General features: G+C 39.6%; 1 protein-coding gene across 1 annotated transcript in view; it reads left to right on the top strand.

The window, feature by feature from the left end:
* The window catches only part of DCDC1 (doublecortin domain containing 1), a 337,894-nt gene that overhangs the window by 33,947 nt on the left and 288,925 nt on the right, over positions 1-15,022 (top strand). The window contains exon 6 of the mRNA XM_066636033.1: positions 190-352. Within this exon, the coding sequence (XP_066492130.1) occupies positions 190-352 (163 nt within the window). The remainder of the gene's footprint in view (positions 1-189; positions 353-15,022) is intronic.

Genomic DNA, 15,022 nt, shown 5'->3' with positions numbered 1-15,022 from the left:
CCAAAAAACAAAGTTGTCTTAATGATCAAATGATAATATTGATAGAAAATACCTGGCACATAGATGTACATAAGTTTGTTTCAATAAGTTAGCTATGAGTTTTTAAGTTTTGGTTCTTTACTGAATGGTGGTAATTAACATCAGTACATTTTAAATGATTTTTTCCCCTTACCTTTTGTATTAATTTAGCTGCTTGAGGAATGCACTGAAAAGCTGAAGCTGAATATGGCTGCACGACGAGTCTTCTTGGCAGACGGCACTGAAGCACTAGATGCTATAGACATACCCCATGATGCTGACGTTTATATTTCAACTGGAGAGCCCTTTTCAAATCCATTCAAAAAAATTAAAGGTAAAAAAAATTGCCACAGTCAGTGGCTTAAGGGGTGCAATTAAAAATGATTTTCATCCTGTCTTTTTGCATGGTTTAACAAAACTAATGTTTATTCATTTACAGCTCAGTAAGAGGATAATGTGCCTAATGAAAGAAAAATCTACTGACAGCCACGTTTATTGCCCTTCATTAGCATTGGTGCTTAATTTAATATAGATCTGAATAGACATTAGGGAGCCTGCAGGAGGTTAAATGGTGAAAATATAATAAATTAAATCAGAGATTATTGAATTTACTGTTTAGTTTCACTGACATCTAACAGACACAATTCATTAGGCTTACTACACTAGCAAAAATAATAGTTCAGAGTTTGAGTGCTTTATTAATTTAGTAATTTGACCTTTATTAAGACAAAGCATTAAAATAATTATCAGACTGCTTATGCAACAATGTAAAATATTCCCTCGGAAGTTGCAAAAAAATTTTTTGGGGTGTTCCTTTTCTAACATTACATTATGAAATGTAAAGCGCATATTTTCAGTATAATCTCTGGATTTATTGTTTTGTGTCATTAATCCCTGCAAATATATTTTCAGGTGTACTTAAGAATCCAGGGTAGAACTTTATGCTAGTGCTGTTACAAATTTTGTTGAAAATTGATTTTGATTTGGACAGTCATTAACTAGTGTTAATGAATAGCACACGTCTACAACATTATAAATAACATAAATAGTTTTCATTAGAATATAACTCTATACAGTTGGATATTATTGTCAGAATTTAATCAAGCAAAATTTTTGTTTAATATTAGCCAAAGTTATGCAAATATTAAGCCTGAATTAGTTAAGAATCAACCTGCTATATCAAAAAAAGAAAATGCGCTATCTAAGATCTGAACAATTTAAAACACTGAAGTGACCCAAGAAGTGATCTAGTGACCCAAGTAGTGTAATACACTGTGTTTTGGAAGCTCCCATGATAAAAGTAGGACAAAGTTTTTAATACATTAATTTTATGTGTTTTGTAGCTCTAAATAAAATACCATTCTAGACTTTCTGTAATAATTAAATTGTGTTTAATGTAGATTAAATGTAATGGAAACATTTGCCATTCTAAGTGATCCATTAATGAATTCATTGTACTGAAAGATATCATTAATGACAATTTTTTTTTGTCTAAATGTTTTTGCTTTGAATATTAGAAGACTTGCATGTAAATACTGGCTACACTTAATGCAAATGCAATGCTGTTCTTATAGTAATTTGTTTAATACAGATTACTGTAACAAAAGGAAATTATGCCTCAGAACAGAAATTGTTTCATACAAAAAGGTGCCATGATGGTGAGCATCATTGAAATACCTATAAATGTTTTAAAAAATGACCATGTTGTAGAAACATTCTAGAAAGATGGGATATTTAATTTTCATTCCACCAGTTGAACTATATAATATATATTTATTTTTGTGATGCTTTTGAAGAAATTATATTTGTAATAAGTAACCCCAACTCATGAATTATGCATGTAATGCAGTATTACAGATGATATGACAGTTTCCTTGAATAGAGTCCAAATGATCCATTGAATATGTTTTAGTCTATTAACTCAATAAGGAGAAAAAATTTAGACAAAAATCTTTTGTCATTTTTTTAGTTCATGCAGGAGTAGTAAATTGTCCTACTGTTTTGACATGTAAACTGCAATCATCAATATTCACTTTGTCTCATATCTTCAGAGTCATTGTGTTAAATCTAGCTTTATAATCATTTTTGTATAACCGTTACAATAGTTTATGTAAAGCTTCAACTACTTTTTCCGTGCATATAAATGGGCTATACGACATTTTCAAATTCATTAAGCATTTCTTTCTGTCTTTCTTCACCTCTACTTCATTCACACCCAACAAAAACTTCTCTGCTTTGTCTGCATCTTTTGGCTGTGTTTCATCATGACATGCACTGCTGTTTCTTTAGCACTAAAATGTTGGCACACAGTACTGAAAATTTCACACCAACTCTTGCTGGATCAGCAAGCTTAACCTACCAAAATCTGGTGTACTGCAATAGTATTTGACTGATAATCAATCTTTTTGCTGCTCGACAGTTGTTTCTGGGACTCAGACTAGAGCAGGTGGCAGATGTGCCTTGTCTTTTGAGAAAAGAAGGAGTAGGTGAGGTTGGGCACAGTGTAACATATTGTCTGTCCATTAAAAGGGCTCTTCTAGGGTAGGTATTACAGGAAAAAGTCACTGATATGCAAAGAAGACTTACCAAAAGCATCCAGTAGGTCTTTTTACAGTCTGGTTTATGCATTTAACAAGATTATAGATTTCTCCCAAGTGATTTAAATGCATTCCATAAATGTTTTTGAAATATTGTCAGCAAAAATCAAGTTAGTTGTCATTTTTTCCAAATTGTTTTTGTAAAACTATTCCTAACAAGCCTGTCACAGTAATATACAAATATATACACTAGAAAAACCTATTTTATATATATATATATATATATATATATATATATATATATATATATATATATATATAAAATTTGTAAAAATATATTGGTAAATAAGGGTACTTTTTCCAATCCAAAAATATGTAAAATAACCAATAAAAACATGATTTCTGGGTTGACAACTTTAATATGTTACCATAAAATTTTATTTAGGAACTCTTCCCAAAAGTATCATCAGTCCCTACTGTGGCGTAAGACTACAGACTTGATGTAGTGTAGTGGTTAAGGCTGCAGTCCTAACCAGCTTTCCAGCACTGACATAAGGGCAATGCAACTCGGAGGTAAGGGAACAAACATTGCCTTCCCTTGGGGGAGCCTCTGTGACTGCCCCCCAACTGCAGGATGCAGCACATGCCCCACTACCACAGCTATGCCAGTGCTGGACAGTTGGTTAGGATTGCGCCTTAAGAGTGTAAATCTGGAGTTGCTGGTTCAGATTTCAGCTCTACCACAGACTCATTAGCTATCATTAGGTAAGTTACTCTGAGCTTCAATCCCCCATCTGCAGTATGAGGAGTATACGGTCCTCTCCTTACAGGATTGTTATAAGGATTACTGAATTAATGACCAGGTTCAAAAGAGCTACTGTAGTTATGTCCAAGGTTCTGAACATGCCATTCATATTCTTGACTTTTTCTTTAGGCAGCCACAATTGTACTATTCCAGAATCATGCTATTTGGGGTGTGTGTGTGTGTGTGTGTGTGTGTTCGAAACTAGTTTGCCATATGGTATGGAGGACTGTTGTCTGAGAAAATCCAAATGCAGCATTACACATGTGATAAATAACTAAATAAAATTAGTTATGTGGTTCTCTGGATTTCAGCAAATGCTTGTCTTTGGCTAATACACTTCAGACTAACATAATGTATTATACTATATTTTGCTTAAATCTTACATTGCAGTTGAAATGTCAGTCAAGAAATAAAGCTCATTTAAAGAAATACTTCAGACAATTTAAGTCTTGAGTGGGCAAGCTCAAGACTATGCATGTTTTTTACTTTGAAAAATCAAATCAAAGAAGCTTCTTATACAAGTAAATGCATGTGGTTAATGAAGTAATCATGCATGTACTGTGAGAATGTTCACCATGCAGAAACTTTAGTACAAGTCTGAACACAAAATTCATTGTCTCACTTAAAATATAGGTAAATTGTTTATTTGCTAACTATATAACTGTTTTATAGTATATGAAATGTCAAAATGAAATACATTTGAGAATTATCATAGCCATTTTATGCAATGTTTGTGCTTGCTAGCAGCTTTCATTACACCCTGAAATCTATGTAGGAATTGCAGTTTCTACCAGCTGTCCATAATATTTTGTTTTAGACATTCTTTTCTCCAGATTTTCATCACTACTAGTTAATTAAGGGTGCAATCCAGAGCACCCCTTTGGCCAGCACAAGTCCCTTGCACCGGCCAAAGAGTGTCACAAAAGTGCCATAAAACACTTTTGTGACACTCTCAGGGTAGAAACCCCAGTGCGAGGACGTGCACCAACCTCTCCATACCAACATGAGCCCTGGAGCCTGGTAATACTGCTCTGGCTAAGTTCAGCCCTCGTGGGGTGTGGGAGGGCATGGGGAGGGCGGAGAGGAGGCGGGAGGGAGGTGTTTTGGAGTGGGGGAGGGTGGGCAGTGGACATTCCCAGGGGCGGGCAGGAGCAGGAGGCAGGGCCAGGATCCGCACTTATGCCAGACCTTAGCCCAGTTCCTGGGCAGCCCAAGGCAGCTCTGGGCTGCTTGAATTTGCAGCATCAGTTTAGGTGGCACAGATTAAAGTAACTCCATTGGGGCTGCTGCGGCTCTCTCCAGGGTTAGGGGGAAAGTTTTCCCTTGCCTTCGGCCAAGCCTCAGACAGCCTGAAACTTGTGCTGGATACAGCACCAGCCCACCAGCCTGCCTATTCCAGCACAAGTTAGGATTGCATTATAACTTCAGTAATAGACAGTAAGTTTCCATACAGTCTGCTTCACTGAATTTTATTCTAGGGCTTTTCTGTCTCAGCAGTCATCTCTTATAGTTAGTGAGATGCTGGCCTAATTCAGGTGATCATATATACAAACCCTAAGAGTTTTAAACTAATTTATACTTTCTTGCAACCAGCACAGAGCTATGAAGAAGCCATCTGCAATGGAGGCATCCTTGTTAGTTAAATCACAACTCTGCATTTTGTTCAAACTGGGATTTCTGTTTCTTATCCTCCTTGATAGTTAAATCACAACTATGTGCAGCTTCCAAATCTGGAAGTTCTAAATTATTAAACTAAAATTATTAACTAAATTAATTATTAAACTAAAATTATTAACCAGGATGCATCTGGGCTTACAAGATGAGAAACAAAGGAGAATGGGAGAAATATGTGGGCTCAGAACGTACTAGATTAACATTCAGAATCCAGCATCTCAGTTAGACAGCAGTTTAGACATAATGCTGACTGCACATTAATTGGAGTTAGAAATTTAGAAGCCAGTGTCAAGAATGTATTCTCCTATCTTACGAGTTAAGGGAAATATTGACATTGACTTTAATTGTGGTTAATGCCAACCAAGATTGCAATGAATCTGAAGTGAATTTCAGATCCTGTGTTAATTCTGATCTGTACTGAGCACCGTTTAGTGCCAATGTTTTCCATAACCATGGTTTAATAAGGGAGTTGCTAGAGCTGGGGGTTGCAGTAGGAGAAGAGATCATATATTCCTGAGATTGACCCCAGTTTCTTAATCATGGTAGTGAGAAGGGAGAGTGTGCAAGAAAGAGTGCATTGTGTCTCTGCCAGTTCAATATGGTTATAATTTAGTGAATACTTGCAAGTGATTAATATTGTTGAGACAGTATTGCAACCCTGAGCAACATTCATAGTTACACAGAGGGGACAGGAGCAGGCTGTCGTCCTCTCCCTGTGGAGAGTTTTTGTCTGAAGAGGCAAAACTGTCTTCCTAAGGAGAGATTGGCCCCAAGAACCCAGAACCCTAGGGTTCTTCATTATCCTGTGTAATGTCTACAATTATGAAACACCTGAGAAGGGCTCCTGATTTTATTTCTGTGAAGTTTCAGTATTCTTAACTTTATCCTGGTTTGTAGCCAGGGGCTTATCCCAGAGTGGCATTCATATTCCAGCCTCTGAGATCAATTTGACTATAATTCAAGTGACCAATTCAATTCAACCATAATTTTTTCCCCACAATTCCCAACTACTACTATTACACTCATTGCAAGAGTCCCTGCCAACTCATACTGGATGATTATTTTCCCATCCGAAGCCTCCAAATCTCCCCCCCCAGGATAAAGCACATTTTTGGCATAGCTGTGTTGGCATGGGGGGGAATAGGATTGGGCTATGAGTCGTTAATATAGATCCAGCCCCTCTGCTAATCCCAGCCTTGAAACTGAGCCCTGTGCTCCTTCTGTGTATGATGTCTTCAGCTCTCAGACATGTGGCCTCCTCCAGCTGACTGAGGGTTCATACCTGCGTGCTGCTCTCTACTGCCAATCTCCAAAAACAGCATTTGGGTAGAGCACACGCTGAGTGCTTGGAGCCCAATCCTAAAGACACACAGCACCAGCGCTGACCTAGAACGACACCCTGTACAGAGTTCATGCTGGTGCCAATGTGGCACCAGTCAGTGGTGAGGCAAGGGGGAGGAAGCGGGGTAGGAGGGGGAAGCGAGGCAGGAGGGGGGTGGGACTGGCAGAACTCTGCTCTGATGGATCCTGAACTTCGTGTTGAGCTGGAAGTCCCAACACAGAGTCTCTGTGCTAGCAAAATAGCTAACACAGACTTGAGAAGCCCCATTGTGGGGCTTGGGACTTTCTCTGGAGGAAGGGGATGAAAGTCCTCTTCCCCCAAGGAGACTTCCAGTGGCCTCGGCGGTGCTGCTGAATGCAGCAGTAGCTGTCTTGGTGCCGCTGCACCCAACAGAACTGCCGGCTTTAGGGTTGGGCTATTAGTCCCCACTTTCAGAGTCTTGTGGGTAGGTAAAGAATCCATGGGGAGAAACCATGAGTTTTCCCTCTCCTGTCTATTCCTTCTGCCCATTTTTATATCCAGTAAGTCCTCACACTAACTACCCACTTCACAAATAGGATGATTTTTCAAGTCCTAAATTTAATTAGATGCTGCATGAATAATTCAAGAAATCTAGAATTTAGAAAGACTTGCATGGGTTATGGCTCTCCAGCAAGAACAATTATGTGATATTACCAGCATGAGAATTTTTTAACTACCATGGTCTGTGAATTTATGTAGTATTTAGGTTTTTCCTTTGGGAAATCTCCTTGGACTAAACTTTTGGATAACAGGATTACAGTGGAACATGGTCATGATGTTTTTCCTTCTCTGAACGTGTGTCATCCATGTCTTTCATGGATATGCAGCTCAAAGAAGAGTCTCCTGAAGTAAGTTCTAATGTCTTCAGACTCTTCTGGTTGGGACAGTCAGTTGATGCAGGTACAAGTCTTTGATATTTCTGCAGTTTGAAATGGACCTGAACAACAGTCAATAGAAAAACAACAATGTTTAGGGACTATATTGGGATATTTCTATTTCAGTTTGTATAGTGTACCTAAGTTATTGTGCACATTATTAGTAGTTTAATGCATAATCACTCTATTGTATTCACTCATTCCCTGTGTATTTGTATGAGCAAAATAGCATTTCCATGTGATGGCTGCTGTTCTTTTTAGAAGCCAATACTGGGCTCACAGTTGGCCCACTGTGATTACTTCAGTTTGAAGGAAATGTATGACAAGTTGTCATTAGAATGTTCTCTTCAACAACAAAAATGTGGTTGTGTGGAATTTAGGCCATTGTTAACACTTCTGTCGTACTATTGCAACTGTTCTTCTGCTTTCCATTGTTCTTTTATATGTTGTGTCACTTTTTTATTTGCTCATCATTCAAAGCTTTCTGGCAATTAAGCTTTCAAATCTGCCTTAGTCTAGTTTTCCTATACATGTTTTGGGAGATAGCTTGGTTTATTTACTCGTGTCTACTTTAGCAGAATATTTGGAAATATTTACCTAAGATTTGTAAAGTGTCCAATACTAACTTGAAAAATTTCCACTCGCAAATATTGCAAAAATCCACATTTCTGAATTTAACCTCCATTTATTTTATTTATTTATTAGATTTGTATTCCACCTTTCTCCCCAAAGGGCACCCAAGGCTACTAACAATCAAATTTAAAATGCAAACAAAGTAAAATACAAATAAACACTAAAAATAAAAAAATAATTAAAAACAATTAAAACAAGATAAAATACATAGCAGCAGCAGATTAAAAGCACGCAGTAAAAGACATAATATATAAAAGCAGCCCTTATAAGGCCTCGAAGGCTTCCCTGAATAAAAAAGTCTTGAGGCCCCACCGGAACGTTAGTAACGAGGAAGCTGTCCTCAATTCAAAGGGGAGGGAATTCCATAGTGCAGGTGCCACCACCAGAAAAGCCCTGTTTCTGGCCACCATCCCCTTCACCACTTTCAATGATGGCACAACCAACAGGGCCTTCTTCTGATGACCTCAGAGAATGGACCGGACTATACGGAAGAAGGCGGTCTCTCAATACACTGGTCCCAAGCCATTTAGGGCTTTAAAGGTCATAACTAGCACCTTGAATTCAACCCGGAAACTATTGAGCAGCCAATGCAGTCGCAGGAGTAGCGGCATGACAGATTCAAAGCGCCGACCCCCATCAGCTACTTAAGCTGCCATATTCTGCACTAGCTGTAGCTTCCAGACTGTCTTCGGGGGCAGCCCCATGAAGAGCGTGTTACAATACATCTAATCTTGATTTCACTATGGCATGGACCACTGTGGCCAGATCCGCTTGAGACAGATACGGCTGCAGCTGGCGCACCAGTTGAAGCTGGGCAAAGACACTTCTGGCCACAGCCGACACCTGGACATCCAGGAGGAGCTATGAGTCTAGGAGGACCCCCAAGCTATGAACCTGCTCTTTCAGGGGGAGTGCAACCCCATTCAGAGCAGGGCGATAGTCTCACACCCGCATCGTGGATTTCTGCACCAGGAGGACCTCTGTCTTGTCCGGATTTAATTTCAGCTTGTTCGCCCTCATCTAGAACCCAACTGCTCCAGGCAATGCTCCAGGACAGACAGCCACCCTGAAGTCTGATGGAAAGGAGAGATAGAGTTGGGTGTTATCAGCATACTGATGGCACCCATCTCCAAAACCCCAGATGACCTCTTCCAGCGGTTTCATGTAGATATTAAACAACATGGGGGACAATATAGAACCCTGTGGCGCCCCACATCTTAAGGGCCAAGGTGCCGAACAGGAGTCCCCCAGTACCACCATCTGGGATCTATTGGCAAGAAAGGACCGGAATCACTGCAAAACAGTGCCCCCAATCCCCACCTCAGCCAACCGTTCCAGAAGGACACCATGGTTGATGGTGTTGAAAGCCGCTGAGAGGTCCAAAAGGACTAGCCAGAATGCACTCCATGTTTTATGTGAGACTTTTAACACTTTTGATTTCCTTTCCTGAAAATATGAGCAAAAAATCCAGTAATGAAAATGAAACATCTTTGTAACTTGGGTCTGACTTATGCTGAACTTGTTGGATAGCTGGAGGGTATGCCAGGACAGTAGTGTTGATTGAGGCTTGCACAGTTGATGCATTTTCAGAGAGGTAGAAACTCTTGTCTTGCTTTTGATGTGCATGAAATACCCTTGTTTGCTTCTTCTCTTATATACTTGTGTAATGATTAAGCTCCCCTAGCTCCCTCTTTTTTCACTATCAGTTTCACTTTGACTCTTCAAAATCAGTGCTGTTGAAGGAAGAATACATGCCAGTTACAGAGATTAATTTGTGAAGTGCTTGTTTCATCTAGGTCCAACAAGAACCATAGGTCCTAGCCGGCCCACCTGGTGGGATTGGCATGTGCTGGTCCTTTGGGCACTCCAGGCCACCTGTGTAAGAGTTTGGAGGGTGGGATGCAGCGCCTGAGTGGTGTTAACAGCCAATCAGACAGAATTGTTAGGGTGTCCAAGGACAGACTCGCAGCAAGGCCCATGTGACTGAGGTGAAGGCTGCCAGCCCAACAATGGGGCACAGCCCAACCACAGAGGATGTCGAGGCAAAACAAGATGGTGGTGTAGTTGTGAGTTGCAGCGTCGACAAGTGCAGAGCCCAACCCGACCCAGGGAGGAGTGGCATGCACTCATTCCACAGCCTGAAGTCAACAGACACCACCCTTTAGCAGTGAACAGCAGCAGCGAACTGGAGGTAGCCACCTGGGATAAGCTCACAGTGGGAAGGAGACATCACCATTGGGGTGGGGAATATTGTCAGGACATAAATTTACAAGCCTGAACAGAACAGGGCAAAGTGCACTACAGGTAAAGCTGACCAGTTGCCTGTAATTAAGCTGAAAGTGCAAAGTCATGCTGAGTCATCAAAAGCTGATACATTGGGTTGCTGTAATGTAACATCTGATTGGCTAAATGAAATATAAAGGTGGAGGACGAGGAGCTAGCTTCTGGGGCTGTTTTCTTCCTCCATTCTGTCTGTAACATTTTGGACTGAACTGCTAAGAGACTGCTATGGACTTTTTTGCTGCTGTGTATATATATGGAAATAGACATATATGGAAATGGGAGCTACTGTGTCTGCATCTTATTTGAACTACGAGGACCAGTGATCTGGAGTGCTGGTATTTTCTTTCTAATCTGCGCACTCTAAATATGAGGCGTAGTTCCAGAAGAAGTTGGATGGCCCAAAGGTGATCAAAATAAAAGGCCTTGCCCGGGGGGGGGGGGGGGCTGGAATCATCATTTGGAGAAGCTACCTCACTCCCCATGAATAGCCTGTCCTGGGTTGCAGGAGGTAGAGGATGCAGTAAATCACTTCCCCACTCATTCTGAGGCAACTTAGGGAGGCCTGAAAGAATGGCCAGCAAGAACAGGGCCTCGGGCATCCTGGAAGAGTCCAAGCAGAACCCTGTTCCACCCATCAGTCAGAGGGCCATGTGATGATCCCCCCCTTTCTGCAGTCTGGTGCAAGGGCAGAGCATAAAATCCCTATTTTATTTTACTTTGAGTTTTGTGCGTTTTCATTGCACGGGCCTTTTTTGTAAACCTGCTTGTACTTTTTTTTTCTTTCTCCAAATGTACCCTCCTTTCCCTTTTGTTTTAAGTCTTCATCAATCAGAACTTTACCCCAGTTCTCCAGGACCCTTGGCTACACACTGCAGCATAGCATTTGGGAGTCCTTCCCATAACAGGGAGTCAGCCTTTTGAGGCTGATTTTCTCTGCTTGGCTTTGTCCTTTCAGCAGCAGTGAGGTTTACCCTTTTGATCCTGGAATATGAGTAGCTGAGGAGGAAGGAATGATGCCAGCACCCAGTCCTCCCTCTTGCTACCTGTGATTCGTGATGTAATCTAAAGGCATGCAGTGGAGTATATGGAATGAGGAATTCCTTGAGATAACCTGGATTCAAACTGATGAGAGATTTAAAAGTTAGTACCATTACTTTGAATTCAGTCTGGAAATACTTGGAATAACATATGCATCACCTTAAGAATTATCGAGTTCTTTGGCTAACCCTTTCAAGGCACAATCCTAACCTACTTTCCAGCACTGACATAAGGCCAATGTGACTGGAAAGTGCTGGAAAGCACTGACATAAGGGGTTAGGATTGTGCCCTAAGTAAGTCTAAGTAAACATGTATAGGATTGCTTTGTTAGTAATAGCCATTCGGTAATTATTTGTGTGTTATATTGTTGTGAATTGATCAATGAAATATTTCTGTTTCAGTGTCTATATAACTAGTTTTCATTCAATTAGTAGACAATTTCAAAGGATTACAAAATTAAAAATCAGCACAAGGGCAATCCTGTCTCACAAATCCTGTCTGCATCCCTCCCCCACCCATTGCAATAAATTTTAGAATATGGCTGAGCTCAACAAGTAATCTCCTTGCATGAATTTGATGGGTAGCCTGTCTAATCCATTCAGGTTGGTTCAGGCCAATATACTTATGCTCCTGCTATTTAGTATTTTTGTTAGATGCCTATAGGATGTCCAGGATATTTTTGAATTTACTTGAACATATGGAGGTGTGTACCTATCTCCCACACACATACATTTAATAAAATAAAGCTATTACATTCCAGAGATCTGAATGTACAGTACAAGCTAATTCTCAGGAACTTTGGGAAGGGGGTCAGGAAACTAGTATTGTTAACTAAAGGCTTTTCTTACCCTTTTGCTCTCTTCCGTGTCTTTCCGGCTTCCTGACCAGTTTCTGGGAACTTGATCCTACGAGGATCTGTGACTTTCACCCCCCTTGGAGAGATAGGCACAAAATATTATAATTATATATTCAAAGTCTTGTTGCCATCATCTATTTTCATTCTAGTCTAAGTATTGTATATCCATCTACTATATTGTATATAGACTTTCCAGGCATTCATATCAACAATTCATTTTGTGGTCTGTTAAATGAAAGTATTATCATTGTGGAATTTTTTTTCTCTTGTCTTTTTTCTTTGTTTAGTCTTCTGAAGAATGTAGCTATATTTCAAAATTATATTTAAATAGAGAAAGAGAGATTTTTCTGCTAAATGCCAATTGATCTACCAAAATGATATAATTTGCTGTGGCAGGTCTTGATTGACAAGAATATGTGTGAGCAAATTTAAAATAGGCCTTGCTCTGGAAGGAGCAAATGTCAGTGAAATGATAGATTCTCACTGTTCTAATTATTGACAGATTTGGAAATGTTTCAATTCCAGACAGCATGCCAAGCAACAGTATAACACATTTTTCTCATAAGCATATAGAAAATTAAACACTCTTGTCATATTTTATATTTTCAAAAAAATGCATCAGCTTAATGAACTTGGTGCTAAACATATTTTATCACAGATTTTTCACTTTCCTTATTAATTAATTTGTGTGTGTTTTAAGTATATACTCCTGCACTATTGAAGAGGCATGCAATTTCTGCCTGTTTATAAAAGAAAAGTTTGTTTGAAAATTTTACACTTTTAAAATCACAAAGGAATCAAAGCAATCAATGTAAATAGTTTACAAATCTAAATGACAGTGAGAGCTATTCATCAACAGTGAGAGCTATTCCAATAACTACATCAGGATGATTTATTTAGAAGTAAGGAAGGGGAAAAAAAAATAAACCAACAGATTGAATTACATTAAATTTTACTAACAAAAATGTTTGCACTCAGTCCCATGCATCCTAAGAACTTCTGTTTATGGATGGAAATGTTTGGGTCATCTCTTTTGTTTTAATCCCACAATGATGTTATTTTGTTCTGCCTCATCGTTCCTCAGTCTTTCCTCAATTCAAGTACAATCAATTCTCTTCTCATGGATTCGTTTATCTGCGGTGAGCAAGAATGCCACTTATCTCGTGCCATTCGTGGTCTGTTCTTGGCTATATGTTACATTTCTGAAGCTATTTGTGATCATTCCAAAGCTATTCTTGGCCACTCTGAAGCTATTCGCATTGGCCGTTCACTATCCACAGCAGCTGTGTTGAAGCTATTGTGGCCAGTTTAAAGGTAGTTAATTACAGGGAATGCCCCAGAATGCCTTGCATGGCCATTCTGAAGTGATCCCAGCATCTGCAGTGGCCATTTTGAACTCACTATGGTCATACTGATGGTGCAAAAATGTGCCAGTAGTAGAAGAGCTATCCGTAGCCATTCTGAAGCTGTCTGTGACCATTCTGATGTATTCATGCCAATTTGGTTTTGATTTGCTTTGCCCCCTAACCCAATTGAACACACAGGATCAGTGATTCAGTATCCACTAAGTTTTCCAGGAACCAGGAAATTTCCAGGAAATTATTCATGGGGAGTTAATAATGAGAATTGAGTGTATCTAGTAAGGACAGAATATTTAGACCACACTTGTTTTTGAAGTTTAGTGTTCAATTTCACACACACATTTATTGTATCACCCTAGCAGGGCAATCCTATGTATGTCTACTCAGAAATAAAGCTTATTGGGTTTAAGGGGATTTACTTCTACGTAAATATGTATGCAAGTTCAGCCTAGGACCTCCAAGCAGCTGTTCACAGATAAACAGAAATGCAACTATGAAGAGGTGTTTTTTTTGTTTGTTTTTTTTTTGGGGGGGGGGGTTTCTGAATTTAACATTGTATACACATTTTGTCAGAATGGGTTCTTGTTAGAATATGGCTGTAAGAGCACAATCCTATACATTTTTATGTTGAAGTAAGTTCTGCTGTGTTCCATGGGGCTTACTCTCAGGTAGGATTACAATCTTTTTTTGTGATTTGTTTGTTTGAATTGTTGTTATGCAGTTGAAGGATTATGGCTAGAGGTGTTTGAAAACTGTTATTTATTTTACTCAAAAGTATGCCCATTGTGTTCAGTAAGACTATAATCCTAACTTATTCACCGGAAACAAACACCTCTATGACTTGATTAAATGATTGTGCTTTAACATGTTTAATAGTATTCACCAACAAATGTGGTTTGCATTGTTGAATTACAGGTGGGAGCTATAGTTCGGTCCTCCATAACTATAAATGTTTTGCCTGCGTGATCATTCTCATTATGTATATTTCAGTATAAATATTTGCATTGAAAACGTTACACAAACATTTTTCACATATGATGTTGTACCCATTTTGTGCACTAAACAATTTTCATATTAGGAAAACTGGATCCCTGGGAGAAACAATAGGCCTTCTGGAATCCAAGTTTGCTGATTTTGATATGGGTTTTGTTTCTCCTCTTCTTCACCATTTTGGTCACTATCCCTGAGTAAATTTAATCTTCCTGTTGGTAGATTTTAGTTGTGCACCAAAGTGTGTTGTTGGCATCCTTCAGTCTTGGAAGACTATAGTATCGCGCTCTGAATGGTGGTTCTGGAACAGAGTGTCCTCTCCAGTGTGCGAAGCCTGGGTAAAGTAGATATGGAGGATAGACTTTCCCAAGCAGCAAATCCCCCCCCTCCACGTCGCTGCAATGGTCCAATGGAAAGGCAGAGGCCAATATGGTTGGTTCCAGCGGTGTCTCAGGAGTTGCCAGAGCATGACTGTGTTCAGCCGCGAACTGCCTCAGGGACTCCGGCTCCAGATTTTGCCTTGAGGTTGACTCCTGAAGCCTTTTCCATAACTGGATGTAGCCACAAGGCAGTGGTGGTTTGGGATCAG

This window comes from Tiliqua scincoides, chromosome 1 (assembly GCF_035046505.1).
Source record: "Tiliqua scincoides isolate rTilSci1 chromosome 1, rTilSci1.hap2, whole genome shotgun sequence".
NCBI lineage: Eukaryota > Metazoa > Chordata > Lepidosauria > Squamata > Scincidae > Tiliqua > Tiliqua scincoides.
The sequence above is the reverse complement of the archived record's forward strand: the minus strand, read 5'-3'. Positions and strand labels throughout refer to the sequence as shown.